The sequence below is a fragment of the Rhyacophila brunnea genome, unplaced genomic scaffold (assembly GCF_057557595.1).
Source record: "Rhyacophila brunnea isolate RB1 unplaced genomic scaffold, BYU_Rbru_1.0 scaffold_3, whole genome shotgun sequence".
Taxonomy (NCBI): Eukaryota; Metazoa; Arthropoda; class Insecta; order Trichoptera; family Rhyacophilidae; genus Rhyacophila; species Rhyacophila brunnea.
Window position 1 is genome coordinate 31666997 of NW_028232965.1, and position 22200 is coordinate 31689196.

The 22200-nt window shown below is 34.2% G+C and overlaps 1 protein-coding gene across 2 annotated transcripts in view; it reads right to left on the bottom strand.

Annotated features, from left to right (window-relative positions):
• Grip (Glutamate receptor interacting protein) overlaps positions 1 to 22200 on the bottom strand; it is a 40404-nt gene that overhangs the window by 3489 nt on the left and 14715 nt on the right. For both annotated transcript variants that reach the window (XM_085953079.1, XM_085953078.1), the window contains exons 2-10: positions 18659 to 18868; positions 9618 to 9871; positions 6782 to 7071; positions 3070 to 3254; positions 2373 to 2489; positions 2087 to 2249; positions 1747 to 1973; positions 1474 to 1619; positions 1005 to 1392 (exon numbers count right to left, since the gene is read on the bottom strand). In XM_085953079.1, the coding sequence (XP_085809205.1) occupies positions 1005 to 1392; positions 1474 to 1619; positions 1747 to 1973; positions 2087 to 2249; positions 2373 to 2489; positions 3070 to 3254; positions 6782 to 7071; positions 9618 to 9871; positions 18659 to 18868 (1980 nt within the window). The remainder of the gene's footprint in view (positions 1 to 1004; positions 1393 to 1473; positions 1620 to 1746; positions 1974 to 2086; positions 2250 to 2372; positions 2490 to 3069; positions 3255 to 6781; positions 7072 to 9617; positions 9872 to 18658; positions 18869 to 22200) is intronic.

A 22200-nucleotide genomic window follows, 5' to 3' on the forward strand; every position in this document is an offset into this window, starting at 1 on the left:
TCGGCAGCCTAACTATCCATTAGGGCAGCGGTCCCCAACCGGTGGTACGTGAGAGAATTTTGGTGGTCCGCAGAGTAATTTGAATACATTTGCAATTTTCGTACTTATTAAAAGTTATTGGAACCAAGACTTGCTACACAAGCTTGTTTCAGACAAGCAACAACAAAGGTCACATTGATTATCTTTCTGTTACCTGTAATTAATCTTTTATGCACCTCTATGTCGGCGTAGAATTCATATTTAATGGTTGTATTGATTCTTTTTTAATAAAATGAAATTTAAAATGTATTTTTTTTTTTTGCATTTTTCGTAATGAATATCTGTGTTAATAAGTTAATTTATTATAATGCCCACGGTGGCCGCGCGGCATAAGCGTTGGACTATCATGCCGTGGGTCCCAGGTTCGAATCCTGGGTCTGGCAAGTACACATATTGTTTTTCAATATGTGTGTGTGTCAGGGTATGGACCTAATAGGTTGAGCAAGTGGCTGACATCCATTTCTCGTAAAAAAAAATCTGTTAATACAAACCTCTACTCTGTGGAGGCTCATTTGATCCTATTAGGATCGGACATGGTCGAAAAAAAATAAATATTTTATCATTATATTGACGTATCGAATTTTTAACAAGTGTGGAAAAAATACATGGTAGTGGTCCGTGGGATTTAAGATTTTGAGTTTAGTGGTCCGCGAGGTCCAAAAAGTTGGGGACCGCTGCAGATATTTCAGATAGAGTCCCCTAATGATTAGGGGACTCTATCTGAAAGATTCAATCCCTGGCCCTCTCTATCCTTTGTTTTCTTTTAGGTACGTTGTATAGAGACTTAATGTTTGGAGTACCGGACCGCTCCTTAATTTTATTAATATATATTGTCACTGTATTAGCACATGTGGATCGTCTGGCATACGGGAATGAAGCAAAAATTTAGCATAACAGAAAAACATTGCAGATTTTTTGTGTGTTGTTTTAAATATTATAGAGTAGCTGATATAAAATGTATCTACCTTTCACTAATCCACTGAGAACTATTGGTGTGCTCGCATCTTCACTGCCAGCGATAGTTAAACCGAGAGGGCCTTCATTGTGTTTCACTAGTTCTAGTTCAAAAACGGTTTCTCTGTCATTCAATTCCATCTGAACACTTCTTTCTTCTGTCAGTTCTCGTTTCAGGTTTGTGAATTGGTTTTGTTGATTTTTCATTTGTAATGTGTGTGAGTAAGCGCTTCCAGATTTGGAAGATGAATTGATCGACGGGGTTGGTTCGTTCAAACCATATGAAATGTTGCCGTTTCTCATTCTGACATCTGACCAGTCATATTTCTTATCAGTTTTTCTCACCGTCAGCGTTATGATATCATCAGGAAAGTTTTGAAGAATTTCGAAAGCGGTATCCTGTAATTCATATCTTCATTAGTAACATATTTCATCATAATATAATATTTGCTGATATTGATTACACTGTTTCAAAATTACCAAGGAAAGGTTATGCAGAGGCTGCGAGTCTATCGCTATAAGCTGGTCACCGACAGCCAGAGTTCCACTACGGTACGCAACTGATCCGACCTTTATATTAGAAATTATCATTGGCTCCTCAGAATTGGTTCCTCTTTGTTTGTTTCCTTAAAAAAATAGAAAAGCAATTAAACCGGTAGGTAGCTATTGCATTATATACAAAATTTGACATACATTTAGTTTAGTTAATAAAATTTATTGATTACACAACGAATGCTGAAGATCGTTTGGTACCTGTTATTGTTACTCCTAGGCCGGCTCCGTTTTTAGCGAGTTTTACATTAAACACTCCACTGGACGCCTCTACCGAGTCAGCCATACTGAATTCTGTCGTGATATACAGATGCTTAGTAGACGATGTATCATTTATCTTCTGCAGGATATCATTCGCAGCGACTGCTGTCAGATTATGTTGAGAGTTTATCGATAGTATTCGATCTCCTAACTGGAGGCATCCGCATCTGTTCAAATTCACTCCCATCTTATTTATAACAATTTAAAAAAAACAGAATAATGTGTCCCGCATGACTCACTCTAGTGTAATGCAATTAATAATAATTTGATTATGTATTACCTGTACGCTGGAAATTGATGGCTTATATGTGATATCAGCAGCAAATCTCTATCTTCACATACGGTTAAACCGCTGTCATGACTCGGCGGAATGTCTAATTGTAACGATAAAACTTCAGACCTACATACTCCTACCCCGGATACAAAATTATTGTGTAGAAAATCTGTAAAATAAAAAGAAAATGCATTCAAATTATTTCATGAGGGTTAGTAAAAATTTGAAACAAAATTTTAATAATATTGAATGTGATAATAGTAATTTTTTTTATTATTCCAAAGCTCCATACCTGGATCTATGTCAAATGATTTTGGTACAGAACTCTGCCGGAGCTGCCTGTTTTGTCTGTGGGATTTTCTTGAATTCAATGTGGACATTCCTGATATAGGGCTGCCTGGTGGAAGTCCTAAAAATGACAACATCTTTTGAACATTCAATTGAATCATGTATATTATGTGAGTTGTTTAAAAGCAAAAACGCCACTGTCCTTGTCATTTTTTCATGAAAAATCAAATTTGCATGTCATTACATAATTATTATGCACAGTGGTGACTGCATGTAAACCCAATTTTTAAATTCATTTTTTACTATTTTCTCCTTATTTTGTATTTAATCTGTTGGGTTTTACATGTACACAAGAATATAAGATTACTTTGTACATGTACTTCGTATTTTTATGGACAGTGGCGTTTTTTCTTTTATTAAACAACTCATGTAGAAGGGCATAATATGTCATTTTTATACTTATACCTGCATAATTAAGTAGTTCGCAACAAAACTTTTCCTGCAATTTTTCCTAAAAAATCGATGTTTTGCTAAAAAAATTACAGGAGGTATTGATACAAAATATAGGTTCTTTACTGGAGAAAAAATTACAGGATATAAAAACACCTTTCTGCATATACATGATTCAATATATTGTCATATCTGAGGCATATACATACACATTAATCATAAATAGACATGACAAATTGGTTTCAACTGACCTCTCGGTTTTGTCATTCTGTAGTTTTTTAAAAGCATATGAACCGGAAGAATTTGCAACTGGGTAAATCCTTTACCACTACAGTTTTCCATGTAACACATAACTTCCTCTGGTGTATATGATGAATTCTCTATAATAAGATCATCCACCGCTAATAGCTGATCTCCAGGATGAAGAGCACCACAGCTGAAAGAAAATAAAAATATATCACGATTGTATATGATGGAGTGACTGATATGAATAATGAATGAGTTTTAATAACGGGAGTATACAAAGCCTTTGTGAGTATTTTTAGTCCCACAGAAAAAATATTTATAAGTTACCTCACAGAAATAAAAACAACTATAAATTGACTTACCTATATTTGAAACACCTAAATAGCCGCATACTGACTGAGCGAGCAAGCCTCGCGAAAATCGCTGCGTGAGGCAGCTCGCGGGCCGGCTCGCAACAAAATTAACATCACGCGAGGCAGCCGCACGCAGCACCTTTGAGCGTCGATAAACTGACAACGATTGGATCGGTCGCGGCAACGCTCGAGCGAGCCGGCGCGTGCGTTTGCCTCGGACGAGTCGTGTACTGACTGACTGAACATTTTGTCTCGCGAGGCTTTAACCTATATTATCTATGGCGAAGCTGCTTCGCATCTACGCGAGGCTGCTCGCTCAGTCAGTACGCAGCTATTAACATACCATAGAAAAAAAATCTTTATTTATGTTATTTTTGCCATTATATATGTTTCTGAGGTATTTTCAAACTATGTATATTCAATAAATAATGTTACATTCCCAAAAATTGTGAATTATTCATTGAATGAAAGCAACCATATTTTATTTTCTCTTTGGCAAAAATATGTCATTGTTTCATATTCTATGGATAGAATATTACATAAATTAATTCATTGATTTATTAAAGCTTGTTAATGATTCTTAAAATTTTTTAAATCACCTAAAATTGCATTCTGCTGCGGAACAGTAATTGCGTTCTGCCGAGACAATTTTATTATGGAACGTTAGAAATAAAATAATCGTATTTGGTTAAGGTCAAATTAAAAAGGTTCTTTGATGGCATTAACACGAGAATGGAGGATGTAAACTCAAAATCCACCATATCACATCCGGAGGAAAACCTCCGCCATTGGCACACTATATGTGTACATGTCATTGTCATAACAATGACATTCATGATTAGTAGGTATAACAATTTGTCAAATGCACATAAAAATGAGTGTTAATAAAATGCCGCTGTGTGGCACCCCCACTTGTGTAGGTTGCTTGTAATGGATACTACCACTAGGTCTATATAATAAACATTCCTAAGCCTAACATGTAACTTCACAATTTTTAATTTCAATTTCAATTCAATTTATTTATTTTTACATATTGTGGATATTACAAATTATAAGTTTAAGACGTTCACAACATGACATAAAAAAGAGATAGATAATATGTTATTAAACAAATATGTACACACAAAAATATTAATTATATAGGTACATGGAAATACACCGGATGAGTTAAGCAGACCCTATTTTAAAAAATTATAAAATAACGTCCACCTATACTCATCCTCACGTAGGTGGAATATATCAACACCCGAAGCAATTTCGTTGAACATAGTTATCGCCCTCTAGGCATTACCAGTGGCAGGTTGGTTCTGCACCTTGGGAGAATAAACAACTGATGTTCTCTATTTCTAAGATAGTTATCAGGGACACACAGGTCAACACTGCCCAGAATGGCAGAGTTCTCATTTATACCTCGTATAAGTCGAAAAAAATACATAGCTAAATAAAGATTTCTTCTAAATTGCAAACTGCAGTATGTAAGCATGCCTAAGAGAAAGTCAGTTGGATAAAGCCACGGATAGTATCCGTACAACCTCAAATAAAGGAGTCATAAAGAATACATAGTCTTAAGAGAACAGATACATTCATACAACTACACAATGAGGAATATCTTGGCTAAAAACTGGTGAGAATAAATAGTTCATGCATTATGATTATTCAAAGCATGTTTATAGTAACTGGATGAATCTGTGAAAAATAAATATACCCCTCATAGTCTAAATTTTATTCTTTCGTAAACAGATAAATAAAAATGAATGTGGTTGAAAAATTAAGTCAACCTACATTGCCATAAGGGGTACCTATTAATTACACCCGATCCTCTTGCACGGGGGATATGTACCAAAGACTACCGTGCAAAACAAAACCATGTAAAAAAAGATTAGGTGCCCATACAAAAATGGTAGATAGGTTACTTAAAATCAACTCAAAATACGAAATTCGTGAACTCAAAAATAAATCGAATTTATTTATTATTTATACATTACAAGATAAAAAGAACTTTTTATACACAACGTTTTTAAATTTTCTGTTGAATCATATAAACTTGACTTGACTAGCTTAAACAATCAAAAAAATTTGTACTTGATAGAAATACTGAATAATGAAATGTCATTTCATATTGATTTCCATAGTAACGCACGTATATATTAATAATTTAGTTGCTAAGACCCCCTAGCAACCAATAATGGTATCGAAATAACTTTTCATACAAAACAGAATTAAATTCTACTTAAAGGTGGCTAAAAGTATTAAAAGAATGCATTGGCATTGTGTTCTGATATATTATAAAAGTTTCAAATGTCTAGCTAGTCTGGAAGTTAGTTAAAAATCAATTGCAAGATTTGTACCGGACAAATAAGAATACGAGCTAAGAAAAACGTTGTAAAATAGATTGTTTTCGATTTACTTGACAATAAAGTGTCCGTTTACTGCTGTTTTTCGCTGGCGAAAAATCACTCATCATTGGAAATATTTAATGACGCTGACACCAAAGCACGCGGCGCGTCTCTCGTATCGAACACGAAGTGATTGACTAGTGGTGCCATGTATGTACGTATGTATATCTGGGCGGCATCCGGTGACAACATAATATGTATGCACCAGTGGCGTGCGGTTCATTGCAACACAATTTATCAATAAATATGTACATACATACTTATTTTTACATTATTATACATTATACATTTTTATTCTTTTTAGTTTTTTTTAAACTGTGTTAAAGCAAAATAATCAGTTTGAATAAAAAGTGTTATTTCGAAACCGTGCAAAGGGAGGATCGGGTGTATTCTAAATCTGTGATCATCTTGATAACATTATTGTTCTATTCTACTAACACCAGCTACGGCTGACCGCCAAATGTGTTCATTAAAACAACTACCTAGTTAAAAATGAACTGTACCTATTGCAATAATGATGATTTTTTAGATTATCATCAGATGTCTTTGACCTATTCTGGAAAGCATGTCTACTTTAATCTTGAAATTTTGTGTGCGAGGGTATATTCTTATTTAATATTAATGATTCAAAATATCTTTGAGTTGATTTGACTTGATTTTTCGTACTGATAGCAGAAAATGAATAGAACATAGAATTATGAATCTCGATATAATAAGTGGAGTGTAATCAAATTTGTAGTAATCATTGTGTACAAGTGGTTTTTTAATCTAACTAGAACGGATGATGAGTTGCTAATTACAGCTGTTAAAGTAATTACCAAATTCATCAATCTCGGTAGTAAACAAAGTATTAAGAGGTCCAAGAGATTTACAAAAAAGTAGGTGATCCAAATGTTAGCACATTCAACAAAAATCACATTTTGAATTTTCGTTGTATTAGATGTAAATGGTAGGTAGTATTATATTACCGGTCGGCAATCGTAGCAGGAATTATGTTTTCTATATAAATTCCATTTTGTCTGTCTCCTTGCTGGTAATTGGAACCGTCTCCAAAACACTCTTCACTGTAACTTTTATCCGTTAAAAGAATCCCAAGGCTTTCATTGCATCCTCTTTCAATTTCAACCAGAAGTGGTCCAGTAGCGAACTTGACAGACTCCATGATCGAGATGTCATATTCAATTGTGAGGTTTGTCACAGCTGGAGTGTTTTGAAGGATTTGATGCGCTTCTGCGAGTGTCTTATTGGCTAATGATATCTGCAAATTTAAGACGATAATACTTTATTTATTTAATAGCGAATTATATATTATCAAAGTTTCTATATTTAGTCAATAAAACTATTCCTTGAATAATTTGTAAAATGCAAAGATGTTGAAGAAATCCTCCTTCTGCCGGATAGCGCCTTCTGTGGTTTCCATATCAAAATTCCTGAAGTAAGATTCAGTTTCCCTTAAGTGCCATATTCTATGGAACATCAACCACAAACTCTTCTAACTCTTCACAGTTTGTATGAAAATTAGTAGCTTCACTTTCATACATTTAGTTTTCATTTCTTTAGAAAAGGGTAACTCTTTGGTAAGATGCCATTACCTGAGATTATTTGTGCCACAAAGTACCTTTTTGACTATCTGAGTTTTTATAGCACTGGAAAGGTCAATCTACTGATATTAGAGGTTGTGATCAAGAATTATTACCGAGAAATTGTTGTGTCTAGCTAGACAATGCCACACATAATTTAGATTCAAGATAGGTTACCTAGCAATATAACAAGGGTTCCAATATTGGTAAGTGATAGTTTGTGATGTTTTTTTCTGAATATAATCAGGATAGTTAAAAGATCATCTCTTATAATGCATTTAATAGATTTGTGCTTGTGGTAGACGATATTACAATTTATTTTGGGTGTGCCATACTTGAAATGCATTGAATGGATGGGTAGTTGATGTACTTAAAGGTACGAGTTCTATTTTGTTTTTAGTAGGTGAATCCACTGCAATAAAAAATCGGTTTCTATGTATTTAAAATCTTGAGAATCGAGAAAGTGGGACCTTTGTGAATGTGAGACCTGTGATATTCTTGATTTGATCTGTGTCTGAAAGGAATTCTTCCTCGCCCCCTCAACCCAATATTACTAGTGTCATCTCTGATTATGGAGTCATTGGTACATAACGATTTACGAGATTCTCAGAATCTACCAACAGCATCATATTTAAAAAGTAAACACTTCTAGCCTCTACATTTCTCTTGCATCTACGGTGTAATCAAAGGTATTTATACAAATCGAGAAGAGAATAGATCATACTTGATTCATTTTAGTCGTGTTAGTATATATTTTGGTACAAGTCCGTTATGGGAAGCCAGGCGGGAACCGCGCTAATATTGTCAGCCGATTTTGGCAAAATTCATGAATAATTCAAGAATGAAAACCTAACTTAACCTAACCTAAAGTAACCCAACCTAACAAATAATCCAGTATATCGGCTATTTTTAAAATGTGTTTGTCGTTGGCTTCCCCATAACCGATTTGTACCAATATGTTTGCTCATCCAAATGTAGGTTGCAGTTTTGACATGGCATTTTTAGCCATTGCTATTCTCCTTTTGATATCAGTCTCGCAGCCACCTTTTCCAAATACGCTTGACCCAAGATAAAGATATTCGCTGACCATCTCTATATTATCTTTCAGCGGCAGACTGGGCTGCAGCATAGTTCATCATTACGATTTGTGACCGTCAATTTCGTCTTGAATCTTAAGCCCACTAGTTCGCTTTCTTTTTCAAGTCGGCAGAGTGAGAAAGATATCTCTTTTGGACTTGATTTTGCAATGGATTCCTGGATTTTGCAATGGACAATGAATTATCTGCATGTCTATAGGAATAGGTATGTAAATAGACTATAGGTATATAGTTATAAAATAAATAAAATATACATTGGTACATTAACTATGGATTATTAAAAAAATCCCATCGGCACCTGTGAGAAGATAAGTAATAAATAAAGCTTGTGATTTATCGAGAATTTTATGCTGAGCTATCCCTTTGCGATCGAATTCAAGATCTTTTTTTACACTTTTCTTATGCCAAAAAATTTCACCAGTAAATTTTGAAATTTTCGTTCCGGTTCAAATTCGAGAGCATTTTTTTAGCTTTTCTTATGCCAATTTTTTTCACAGTCGATAGTTTTCTTTTTCCGTTTCAACCTCCCTTTATTATTTTTGCCTAGTAACATTTCCACCAGATTCGAGATTCATATTTTATGATTATTTCTCGAGAATTCTGAAGACGAGATTTCTCGATCACAACCTCTAGCAATATTAATCTCAAACCATTCAATGAACGTTTATCATTTACTATTATCATCTTCGATTTTATCGATTTTGATTAAGTATTTTTTTTAGTAACTTGCATCTAACGGCATGTTTCGTAATTCCGTTACTAGACAATAGACAGCAATATGCTAGTACCTAATGCCATTTTTCTTTTTACAAAATGCTAAAGATACGCAAAAATATAGTATTTAAAAAAATATAGTAGGGACATAGTTATTCATATAACGAATTCTTCAAAATTATAGTATTTTTGGCATATGCAGCGTAAAATCATAGTATAATCAACTAAGTATTTTACATTTTATGCGGAACCAAAAATATAGTAAGTACAACAGATACTATAATTATTTTTGTACAGTCGGCAATTAATACTCGGCTACTAGAACCCCACTCCAAATTTTCATTGAAATACAATATGCACCTACTGCCCAAGTAGGATTCTCTGTTAGCCTTATGAAGAAAAATATTTCTCACATTGTCTGCTTTGATGATGCGGTCTCCCGACTTTATCCTGGCAGTGGCGTGAGCTGGTCCTCCAGGCCTCACATGTGTCACCATTAGAGGTCCTCTGCAATTTGAAGCTGCCGAGCTGCTGCCATTGTTGTTCCCTGTACATCCGCTTACATCACCGAGACCACCAGATCTCAGCGTCACGCCGAGGGATCCTGCCTGACGTTCCACCGGAATTTGGGCGATTCGCGTTGTAACACACAGCGAACTTTGAGAATCTGAAATATGATGCGTCCTTTATTTTTATGACGAACTATTGGTACTCCCCAAATACTTTTTTTTGACCATGTCCTTAATTGTCCTATCATAAAGGCCTCCACTGAGTGGAGGTTTGTATTAACAGATTTTTGTTTTTACGAGTTATGGATATTAGCCACTTGCTCAACCTATTAGGTCCATAGTCGACTCCAAACACGCATTAAAAACAATATGAACCCACGACATTGTTAGCCGCTCGACCATTGTGGGCTATTTTTAGTGGACTAATGGATTAATATGAAAAATATGTAATATTTTACCTAAATAATGTAACAATCTAAATTATATCGTGAAACGATTAGAAATAATCGAATCGAGCACGTTTTATAAAAAAAATAATGCCAAGAAAGATAATTGCGCCTCAGGCGAGTTTTTTTACTGTCTGTTAAACAAACTCATAAAGACAAATTGCTTTTTCTTACAGTGTTGTATCTTTGTGGCTCACTTCATTTTCTGACGCCATTTGCTGTAAAAATAATTATTATATTATGTTTGCAGAAACGTTTTATTTATTATGCCATAATACTGAGTCATATTATCGTTTTCGGTATTTTTGCACACAACTGTAATGCATAAGGTAATAATTTCGAATACATGTTATATTTGTATATTTAACTTGAGATCTCTGATTTACCACTCTGTGGCGAGTGTCCTTCGGCACCGTAGTATACAATGTATGTAGGCACTTCATATATCATAAGATTTAGATTATGTAAGTACCTAACTGAATAAAATATATTTTTAATAAAGTTTTTCCGACACTAACCGCCACGTTATATACTCGTACTATATGCATAAATATGAATGTTTTTATGTGTACAACTTTAAAGCCATTTATCTTATAATCACCTAATATGTAGTCGAGTTACCTTAAGGTGAATGCTCCGTCAACCAGACGGCGCCTAGCGAATACGAAGCTTTACACATTCTTGTTTAGAAAATCAATGCTTTTTAAAATGAATTTTCAATACACCAAAACTATAAATTTTCTATTCAAAAATATTTTCGTTGCATTGAATTTGATTAATAAAATTTATTAACATGACAGTAAAATACCTTCACATCTTCACACCTCCACATTAAGGTCTTTTTCAGTAGCCAAGTAGTAATATATCTTTGATTTAAAAAAAATATTTAACGTTTTTAGATACCTACCATATGTCTTGATTAATTAAAACACATTAAATATATTTATTAAATTGAAATAAAATTAAAACATATTCAATATAAACAATGGTGTTCCGCGAATATATCAGAAGTATACCATATACTAAAACAAGCTATTATTATTTTACTTCCGTTTACTATGATATATTAAATTTATGGGAAGCAGGATTTTTTATTATGCTGCAACGAAGTCAAAGTCAGGAACAGTCACGACACCACACCACAGGTACCTATATAATAACAAAATTTTCTAATATTGTGCCTGATATCAAGAAGATTTATAATTCATGGACCCATAATCATCGAAGTCATTCATTTACATTTATAAGTGTTATGTTTTAAAAAGAGTTAAGTACTAAATAAATAAATAATTATTGTTTTTTTTATCATTTTTTTTTTGAATCTAAGAATTGATTATGTAGGTATTATTTATCTATCCTACAAAATAAACAAGGTGTTTCATTAAAATTTCAGGATTTGCGAAGTGTTCCATCGCAGGAAAAGCTTGGGAAACTTTGCGGTACAATATAGGTATACATAACGAATATAAATGACTGCATAATGTGATTACCTATGATTGTGTGACCATGCAATATGAAACATATTATGCGCTAAGCTTATTTATTAATTAGTTAAATGGGCTACATATATTCACAGATCACAGTTACAGATTGACGGATAAAAATATGAAAATTAAAAACTTGAGATTAAACTAAAGATTATCAACCTTAATGCATACCCAGATGGGTAGGTACGTACTTCGTTATGACCGTACCGAAATCACTAAATAGTTTTGTTTTTGTTATTATGTCGTCCACCCGTATGGGTTGGGAAGAGTTTAAAAGTTAAAACTTCAAATCCCTCACCGTAGTTATTTAATACTTTAGAAATCACCATGCCAGAAAATATTATGTACCTATAATATGTTTTGTTTATTAAAGATGTTATTTTTGTGTTTCCAGTCCGGTTCGTATTATGCATAGCTAGGTAGTGAATCAATGGCAAGCACGTGGAAGAATTATAAATAAGGGGTCTAGGACGATTTGGCACCGGACAACTGGACGCCACGGAATTCGAAAATAAACAGACGTTAGGTACTTATAGGTACTTTAAAAAAAATATTCAATATTATTATTTATATTTCAATGATTATATTATTATGATTTAATAGTTGGTGAGAATGTGAATATGCAGACGTAAACAAAAAAAAGTTTTTTATTTTATATAAAGCCTTAGGCATGGTAATTCTCAATCCGCGATAAAGAATACATTTTGTTAAGAGTAAAATGAATTCAAACTACTATGTAGTAGATAGAAACTAATTAAAATACCTCGTCTACACGTGTCTACGACGGTGCGGCGTCCAATTGTCCGGAGGGCAGTCGTCCCATTCCATTGATATACTACTGGATGAATCATATGCTTCTTAAAATGACGCCCGATTTTCAGTGACTCGGCCTTTGTTAAAACTTACTGAGTAAGCCCAACTAGCTTGCATCTTACTCTAACTAATAGTCAGCGCATGACTACTTGCTCTGTCTGCTTTGCGTTGCAGCCACCCTTAAGCCTTGAATTTACTAGGAGACAAATCGTGCAACATGACGCACAACATCTACGTCGATGTTTCGGGAACGAAGCCGCGGAACATTTTTCTTGTTCAAAATACGTACACACTACGCAACGTCGCAGAATATGTTGTACTTGTCGCAGAAATGCGATACCCGCCAAAGTGACTCTTATTGCAATATCATTAGAGCACATTTTTGTCTTTCAGGCCTTGTCATGTGATGGTGTCTAGACAATTTTTATTATTCTATTTACCGACAAGCCGTTGGAGCCAGTGGCACTTCACCTTTTTAAATGTAATATGTAATATATTTAATGAAATTGAGAACCTGCACAGAGTTGTTTGGATTATAACCAGAAGATATTATTGTATGATCTTTTTGTAGAATACCCACTCCATAATAAGATAATCTGCTCGAAAATACGTTATATAATTGTTAGTAAACTTATATCACCTCACAAATGCACGTTTCAAACATTTGAAACTCTACGCACTTCCTGAACTGCAAACATTGTCATCAATTTAAATGTAGTCTGGGCAGTCCATATCATACACATTTGCGAGATTTAATCATAACAACATTCGCCGAGACCACACGGCGTTACTTTTAGTGAAACAAAATATTTGTAAACACGTCCACACGTGCGTTTTAATACGTTTTCCATCCGTAAGAAATACAAAAAACGTGCACATTTGTTTAAAATACTTAGTATATTTTTTTTTTATACAAATATTTGCAAACAATTGATATGCAACTTTAAAACAGTGTTTAAAATGTTTATTTATTTACGAGGAGACTTATCTTGATTTGGGACTTGGCATAACACTTGATGGCGATTCCACAACGTTTTTAGTGTAAGTAAATTTACATGATGTATGCCTGTTGAAAGATCTTGACTACACACGCCTACGTAAACGAGTGTAAATTTATAAACTGTTCATTGTATTATAGGTACACGCAAAGTTAAATAACGAAAATATTATGCAATTCAACATAAATAATACGTAGCCCGACAAATAAGATCTATATAATTTCCTACCCAGACTCCGGATTTTTTTTTCATTTTACAATTTTACAATTTCACAAAAACAGTGAATTTTCAACATAAAAAATGAACGCTTAAAAAATGCTGAACTACTAAAAAAACAATAATCGAAAACTTTTAAATGTTTAGTAACGCACAACCGCATTTTTTTGAAATATTAATTATAATATTATATACATCCACGTATTAAAAAATATGATAAAAGTTTATTATATATTATTTTTTTCAGATATTCCATGATATTAAACATATTAAAAGGTTTCAAAGCACTGATCGGGTATGTGATTTTGAAAAAAAAAACACTAAGCAGTAGATAGGCGCCGTAATAACATATAATATGACGTAAGCTATTGTCGAGTCGAGCTGCGAAGCTGGAATGTATTATTTATGGCGACAAAATAATTTTGCCGTAAATATAATAATATTTAATTACGATATTCAAAATTAGTATTTTGGATGTGCTATGCTATACCTACCAATATACATTTTTTTTATATCGTACATAGTACGCGGACCACATATTGCCACATTATATAGATTATATTAAAAAACTCGGTTATCTACGAGGAATGGTTATCAGCCATTCGCCGAATTCATTGGAACCTTGCTGTATTATATGTTTTACCTTCTTCATAAATATTTAAGTTATTAGCAGTCAATTATTTTTCGTTTTATTTCTCTCGGAATAAGTAATCTTTTCGGAGATGTGAACGAACGACATCTATTTTTAATTTACCACCAATTTCACCCGATATTTGAAAACGGGTCTCAAACTAACATTTTATTTTGTTGTTTTTCAAGAAAATATTTAAAAGTTTTAATACCTTGGTCCTTGATATTATCGACACTTGCAAGTATCGATATAGATACCAAGCAATAAGCATCTATATTCTATACCTGATGATATGGGTTCTTTCTTATGTTAGATGACGTCCCTATTATGTATGTATGTATTGTATGTACCTATTTAAAAAAGTGAGGTAGTATTTAACAGACACTGTACGAAATATTGAAGTTAATAATAACGAGAAATGGTTGTTAGCCATTCGCCTAATCTACTAGATCCTTGCACTTGATCAAACATTGAAAAAACACAATGCTAACTAGGCTATGGTGGGTGCCATATATAAATATATGGGTAGGTATCTATATAAGAATGGAAATTACCATTTCCACCCCTACGCGTATGGGCTTCCACAGAGGTGTAATTATATAGACAGTTTATACAGATATATAACAGTTTTTAAGAGGAATGGTTAGCCATTCACCCATCTCATTCTGTTCAACGGTAAAGCTGAGTTGTGTAGGTAACGTCGTCATTACCATAGAAAATAGTAAGCTTATGAAAATTGGTGTTTTAATTTCTTTATTTTACGGAGATAAAAATAACATCGCAAGTTATTGCAATCCAAATAATTATAGGTACCTACCTAAAGATGGTGTTATCACTCTGAAATGAATAAAGAAATTAGACTTGCACTCGAGTATCACGGAGTTATGTTGATCACTATATTTTTTTGAATAATATTATCTATCAAGTAAATATTTTTATGTTCTAAAATTAAAAATAGTAAATTTTATAAATATCAAATTAAATAATGGATATGTTAATTTTCGAATATACAGATCGATAATATTTTCTTTATTAACAAATATGAATCAAAATAATTCATAAAAAATCGAAATAAAAATAAACGTTTTTTTGTATTGATTTTTTTTCTCGGCAACAAAAATAATATAATTAACATAATTATTTTTCATCATTAGAGTTTCGATATATTTTAGTATTGTTATTAAATTAATTTTATTATTTTACTTTTTGTGTTATCACGCAGTTTGGACCATATTATCGCACTTGACAATTCCTACGCACGAATGACGATGGGTTGTCCCCTTGCGCTCGCTCGTGGAGCGTTCATATGCAACATGTCGCGGATCACGTAGAAAAGCCTCGCTATGTTGCGTACAACGTACGGAACAGTTTGCAACGTTGGGGCAGCTCGTAGACTCAATGCTGCGCGCCATGTTGCGAGACATTTTGTCCCCTAGTGAGTACAAGGCACAAGCGAAGCGACATCGTGTAACATGTCTCGCGTCACGTAAAAAAGCCGCATATGTTGCGTGCAACGATGGGCGACAGAGCGCAACGTCACGCTGGCACGTAGACTCAATGTTGTGCGTCATGTTGCGATACATTTTGTCCCCTAGTGAATTCTAGGCTTTAGGTTCACTATTCCAAGAACGCAAATTTAGTTTTACAGCCAGGGCAATACGGGTGAAATTCGGGAATCCATGTTATCGGTCTCAACGCATTATACCTACAAGGAAATATTATAAGACGATATTCGTAATATCTTTTGTGCCTTTTGTGGTACATTTTTAAAATGACACTTGTATAGGAACTGCTCATCTAGTAGTATATCAATGTCCCATTCCCTAAATAAGTGGGCTAGTCCAGGAAAACAACCCTTTGTTCCGGATTCCGGTTGAACCCGTCATCATCAAAACGTCCCGATATTTTTAAAAGGTACATATCGACCTAATTTTTATATGACATGCAACGTGGAACGATATGCACCTCAGTGACGTCTCGTGGGGGTAGGCAGATTGAGCGTCGCTTGGGGGCGGCAGTTACTCGAAGGGCGGCAAATCGAGGAGAATCATTTGGTATATATAGAAATAGCTACCTAAACTTAGTAATAACGAAAATATCTTTCCATTAAAAAATTTAGCTCATTGGTTGGAAACAAAATGTATTAATTAACATAAAAGGTTTAACAGGAATGTATTTTTTGTCGAGTTCGCTATGTCTAGTTTACTTCCGTTGTTCTTCGACATCCATGGTGACCAGAAACGACGCGTTCACGGATGTTTAAAAAAATACTGTTATAAAAAAATGGGGCGGCATTTTGGTTCTGCCCAGAAGCGGCATTTTGTCTAGGGACATCACTGGTGCACCTCTTGTGGAAATTGGAAAATATTTGATAGGTAGGTACGTGAGAAAACTTTTAAAATAAAAAAGGTCAGGAACCTGAAAGAATCTGGAAGGAAAATCGATTTTGGACTCATTTTGTACGGAATTCATTTTTGGGCGGAAAAGTTGTGGCACGGAAAAAATATTTGCGAAGAAAAACTAAAAAAAATCATCGACTCGGATGCTGACTATGTATTATGTAGCGGATTATGTATTAAGTATTATGAACCAGAACAAAATAAAAACAAACTATGGAATATAGAATTAGTAGGTACCTAAGTGATCAGCAAAGCTTTATTTGCATCATACATTAAATTTCATTAATGTATCCGGCATGGTTGTAGCATCAGCGATCTACCACAATATGTCAAAACCTATTTGTTTTATGTGTGGACAGTCGACACGTCTTATTTTGTTGCAACAAGACAAATTGTGTGATTGATTTAGCGTTGTCGACGACAGCATCTCGCGGCGCTTCTCTAGGCAATATTTGTATGAAGTATATTTTCAAAATTACGTCTGGTTATATGCGCTTGCATAAATATTTTTTATTGCGTTAAATCAAAATGACTTATTCGTAACGTGGTGTGCAAATTTCGCGCAATATGGCCGCCGCGGTCTCTAAATCTGGTCGTCGGCGATAATTCGGCGTCTCTTGGGAGTCTAGGGCGGAGGACATAAATCACTTTTCACGCCTCTCATGCTCTTCGTCACGGCTTATGTTTCCTCCTTTTCAAAACGCGATTCCAGCTGACAAAAGCGGGCAAAAAATACGCGAGCTTTTAAGCGTATACCTTTCATCTTTTGAAGATTTCGTTTCAACCATAATGTGGTTTGACAGGGAAAATCATTTAATGAAATTCAATTCTCGCTTATAAATATCGTGAAAATTTCACATAAAGTAATAATTTGTTGTGATATTTTTCACATAAGCACTCATATTTTTGATAGATTGTTTCAATTGATTCATTACCTATAAGTATTGTTCAACTGTCATTCATATCATTTCTTCTATTGCAATTATTTCTAGATTCGTATTGCGTTGTGAAACTTTTCTGGTGTACGAAATACCATTTTCCGTCAATGAAGAAAAGTCACAACTATTTCACGTGTACATATTTAAAAAAAAGTCACATTTCATAAATTTTGATACAAAATAATTGTGAAATAATACTTATCATAAAGTTTTGAAGACATTAAAGCGGATATTATTATATCGTAATTCGATTTAATTGTGATTAATTAGGCTAGCTGATGCTCAATTAAACCCGATTTAAAGCCTAGTCCTGACCAAGAACATTGGTTGTATATGAACGCTGTTTTCCAGCCGCGTCGGAAAACAAAAATAAAAAGGACACGTGTATCAAAACATATTAAATGTTCGAAAATGTACTTAAATGTTCGGAAATACTTTTGATTTATCTTACGAACAGTTTGTATACAAAATAAATTTGTTTTGTTTTTGGTTTTAGACCACTGAAAATTATTCGGTTCTAAGCGGAGCATATTGGCCTCCACAGAATATAGGTTATATTAACACATTTTAAAAAAAATAGAATAATTGTTGTTAGCCATTCTCACCACCCATTTTGTCCTTAGTTTATATTGAACTCAGTGTAATATACTCGTAATAAATGAATAGGTATAATTTTATAATTTCATGCGTGGTGCGTTTATTTAAATGACAGATTAGAAGTGGAAATCTAATATAATCAGGATTCTGTATGTATTAACACCTTTTACATTATTAATTATTCAACTTTAGTAGTAGGTAGTAACAACTAACAACATTGCCTACACCCATATTGAAAAACCAAATGTGACATACGTGATTCCAACCTGGTTTTAGAGACGGTCACATTATCACTGCTCTACACTAGAAATATATATCGATTCCTTTTAATTATGGAAGTATCTGTATAATATATAAATACATTTTATATATAATATATATTGTAAAATGTCGATTAAACATGTGGAGTTTTGTATTTACCGTAGTTGGGTAAGTAGTATTCCACTTCCAATGATGCTCTCTCTTCGACGTTGTCAAGGAGTGAAATGACCTCATCATTTGTAAGTCTCGCCGTTCCAATGCCATTGATGCTGCTAATCCTGTCTCCAGGAGCGAATCTGTCGGCTTCGTGTGCCGCGGATTCTTTCTTGAATCCGGCTATCGTCGGCAGCAAGCCTGGTTCTGATCTCCCTGAAAAAATAATATTTAGGTCATTATAAATAATTAGTACATATTATTACTGATCATGACGCGTCAGGTCAGTCGACGAATTATGGAATTACAGCGGTACATCCGGTTAATACAGTACAATGGTGCATGGCCGCTAGGCTGCCTGAAAAGTGGGTAGTTCAAGAATTTATCAAGCTTGACACACATGCGAAGCCAGTGTTTTCGAAATGGAACGGAACGCAGCTCCGGTTCATGAAAAATTTATAAATAATAATGTTCTCTTGAAAATACAAAATTCCTGTAGATTACATGTATTAAAAAAAAAACGAAACGCATGGTCGATAGGTACCTACGTAACCGAAAAATCAATCATGTTTTAATATATTTAGAAAATTATCGAGTAATCCGTTTCGTACAAATTTCCATTAGTAGCGAGGCTGCGAAATTATTAGGAGCTGCGCAGCGGTGATAATTATAAATGATGGGGTCGTACAGGAATGGAATAGCATACATTTTATGATATTACTAAGTACCTAGTTACTCAACTATTATACTTTTACAAAACTTTTACATATCATCATCATCGGTACCTACTACAAACTAATATAGTTCTTGGCCGCCTTTAAGGCCCAGTCCAGCGTAGGCGCGTTCGGCGGCGCGCGCAACTCAAACGTATAACCGTATAAACGTATAACCAAAAAAAGACATTGTATACGAATATTTTCACACACGGTTATACGTTTTAGTTGCGCGCGCCGCTCAACGCTCCGCCGAACGGGCGTATGCTGGACGAGCGCTAAGACCTTGTCCAGAGGGCGCTATTTGACTCTCGCGTTCCAGGTACATGTGAACCAATGTGAACTCATTGAACCATCCACATACACTCGCGACGTGACGACTATCGTGCGACAAGCGCAAGCGATCGCCAGATTTTCGACAACGTGGCATTTTTATGGCCATTCCAAAATGAATTATGACCGCTTCGAGCTAGGAACGAGAGTTTTATAGGCATTTCAAAATGAATTACTAATTACTAATAATATACAAATTGTATAGATATTGTTCGTACGGCAATAAATTAAATTCACTTGAATAGTCAACAAAAGTGTATTTATTCAATTACCGCGCCACGCTTATTATATACCTCAAACTAGAGACTACCTACTCATTCAGCATACACCGTTCATACCCTAAACGGCATAAACAATAATTATTGTAGAATTTTAAATGTTTAGGTAGGTAGGTTATATTAATATTAATAGGTAAACGACAAACACAATCATATAAATTATTTGTGATGAATACAAAGTCATAATACTTATTAATATTCTTATGAAAATGTAATTTTTACGGAACATTTGAATTGATCATAGGTAATGCACACTTTAACTTTATTTATTTATTTACTACTTAAAATACTAATCGCACTTCAATTTAAAATCTCAAGCAATCTATTGCACTCATAATTTAAACGATGCAAAATTTGTCGGTTCTCAAAGAGTTCTCAAAGTATATCGTGTTAAAAAATAATAATACAATAAATCTTTCGTAATTATCTTTAATGTTGAAAAGCTTTCAAAACCGCGTCAACTCGGCGGTCAGAGGAAACCGTTATTTTTAAATTTATACTCATTTATATCAATTAAATTGTCTGCTAGATTCAGACTATTTTTTAAAAAGTAATGGGGCGAAAACCCATTTGTTATTATTCTTGCTTCCGTACAATCGTGACTCACAGCTGTTATTTAGTATTGGGAAATCTGCATTCAAAATTAGCCGAAACAAAATGCTTAGAAAAATATTTTTACTTATGTAACATTACAGTGCTCGAAATTGTGCAGAAATAATATTTATGACCTCGATTTTCATCCACGGTGCCTACAACATTATGCTTTAATCTTGCACGCCACAAGTTTAAAGATTATCTGTCTGGATATGGGGAATGTATTCGGAAAAGTGCGGGGAGCGACGAGAAGCTATAGGTGGTAGACTGTGTGAATGAGGAAGTCAGTGACACCTGCTTTTGTTAACCCACCTCTCACCATCTCTCTCCGCCTTAAAATGCATAATAAATTATTATAGACATTTTCTCGAAATGGACACCCATATCATTTTTATGTTCATGCGCCAGCAACAATACCTGCTTATGGGAAACAAAAAACATATTTTTTTATAAAGAGACACTCGTTTTATAGTGTTAACTTGTTTACGTACGTTTAGGTAGGTATACAATATTGAAACCAAAGCAATGAAAAACATTTTCCCTATATTTCAGAGCTTAAATATATGAAAACGAAGCTGGAAAAAGTTACATGTAGCACATTGTTATCGCCCACATCTGTCATAAGCCACATGCACTTAAGCCATAGGTGGGCAACCTTTTCAGCAGCCGGGCCAGATTCTAAAAATGAGATTTCCTAGCGGGCCGCACAACCGATTTTTTTTATTATACAAAGCAAAAAACGAAATGTATTTATATTATACTTATATAAGTATTAATGAAATAAAACAAAAATGAGAATCGAACATATTTATTAGATTAGACTTTTTTAAATAGGTAAGTAATAAAAAATAAACAAAATAATATAAAAATATTAAACTTTAGTGAGATGTTTGACTTTGTGTGGCAGAACTAAGTGCATCAATATCGATATCGAGTGAGGTTGTTCCTACACGCAAACAGTTTTCCAAATGCACATCAGTGATTCGTGTTCTCAATCGGGATTTGATATGCTTCATCCGACTAAAAAGCTGTTCACACGTGTAAGTATTTACAAATAGCGAAGGTATCATCAGAGCATGTTTGTAAAATGCAGGATATTTCTCCTTGTCCAAATATGTTTTGTAAAACTCTTCCAAACCAACCTGATGGAATTTATTCATTAACTGTTATCGCTAATCGCAACATATTTCACAATGTTCCATTTGTAAATTTCCCGGTAATAAATTCACGTCTACGGAGAATGGTGTTGCAAATGCAGCAAAAAGCACACGGAGCTTTTTAAATCTTGAAATTTAATATTCTTATTAATATGTATTTAAAAGTTGATATGAAAATCTCATGAGGCACGTGGCGATAACACACAGCGCGCATAACAGCGTTGCAAACTCGCCGCAGATTGGCTGATGCTCAATGACGCGAGGGGCGGGGTGGGAGGAGTATGTGCGTGTTCGCACGCGAATTCAAATTCGAGCAAGCCAATATCGAATCTCAATTTGCGAAATTAGCAATTAGCACAAGCGGCAGCATTTGATATTATTTTTATTTTATCACTGCTCCGCGGGCCACAAGTTGATACCCAGCGGGCCGCGGTTGGCAGCCCATGATTTAAGCACAATGTTAGATTCGCGCA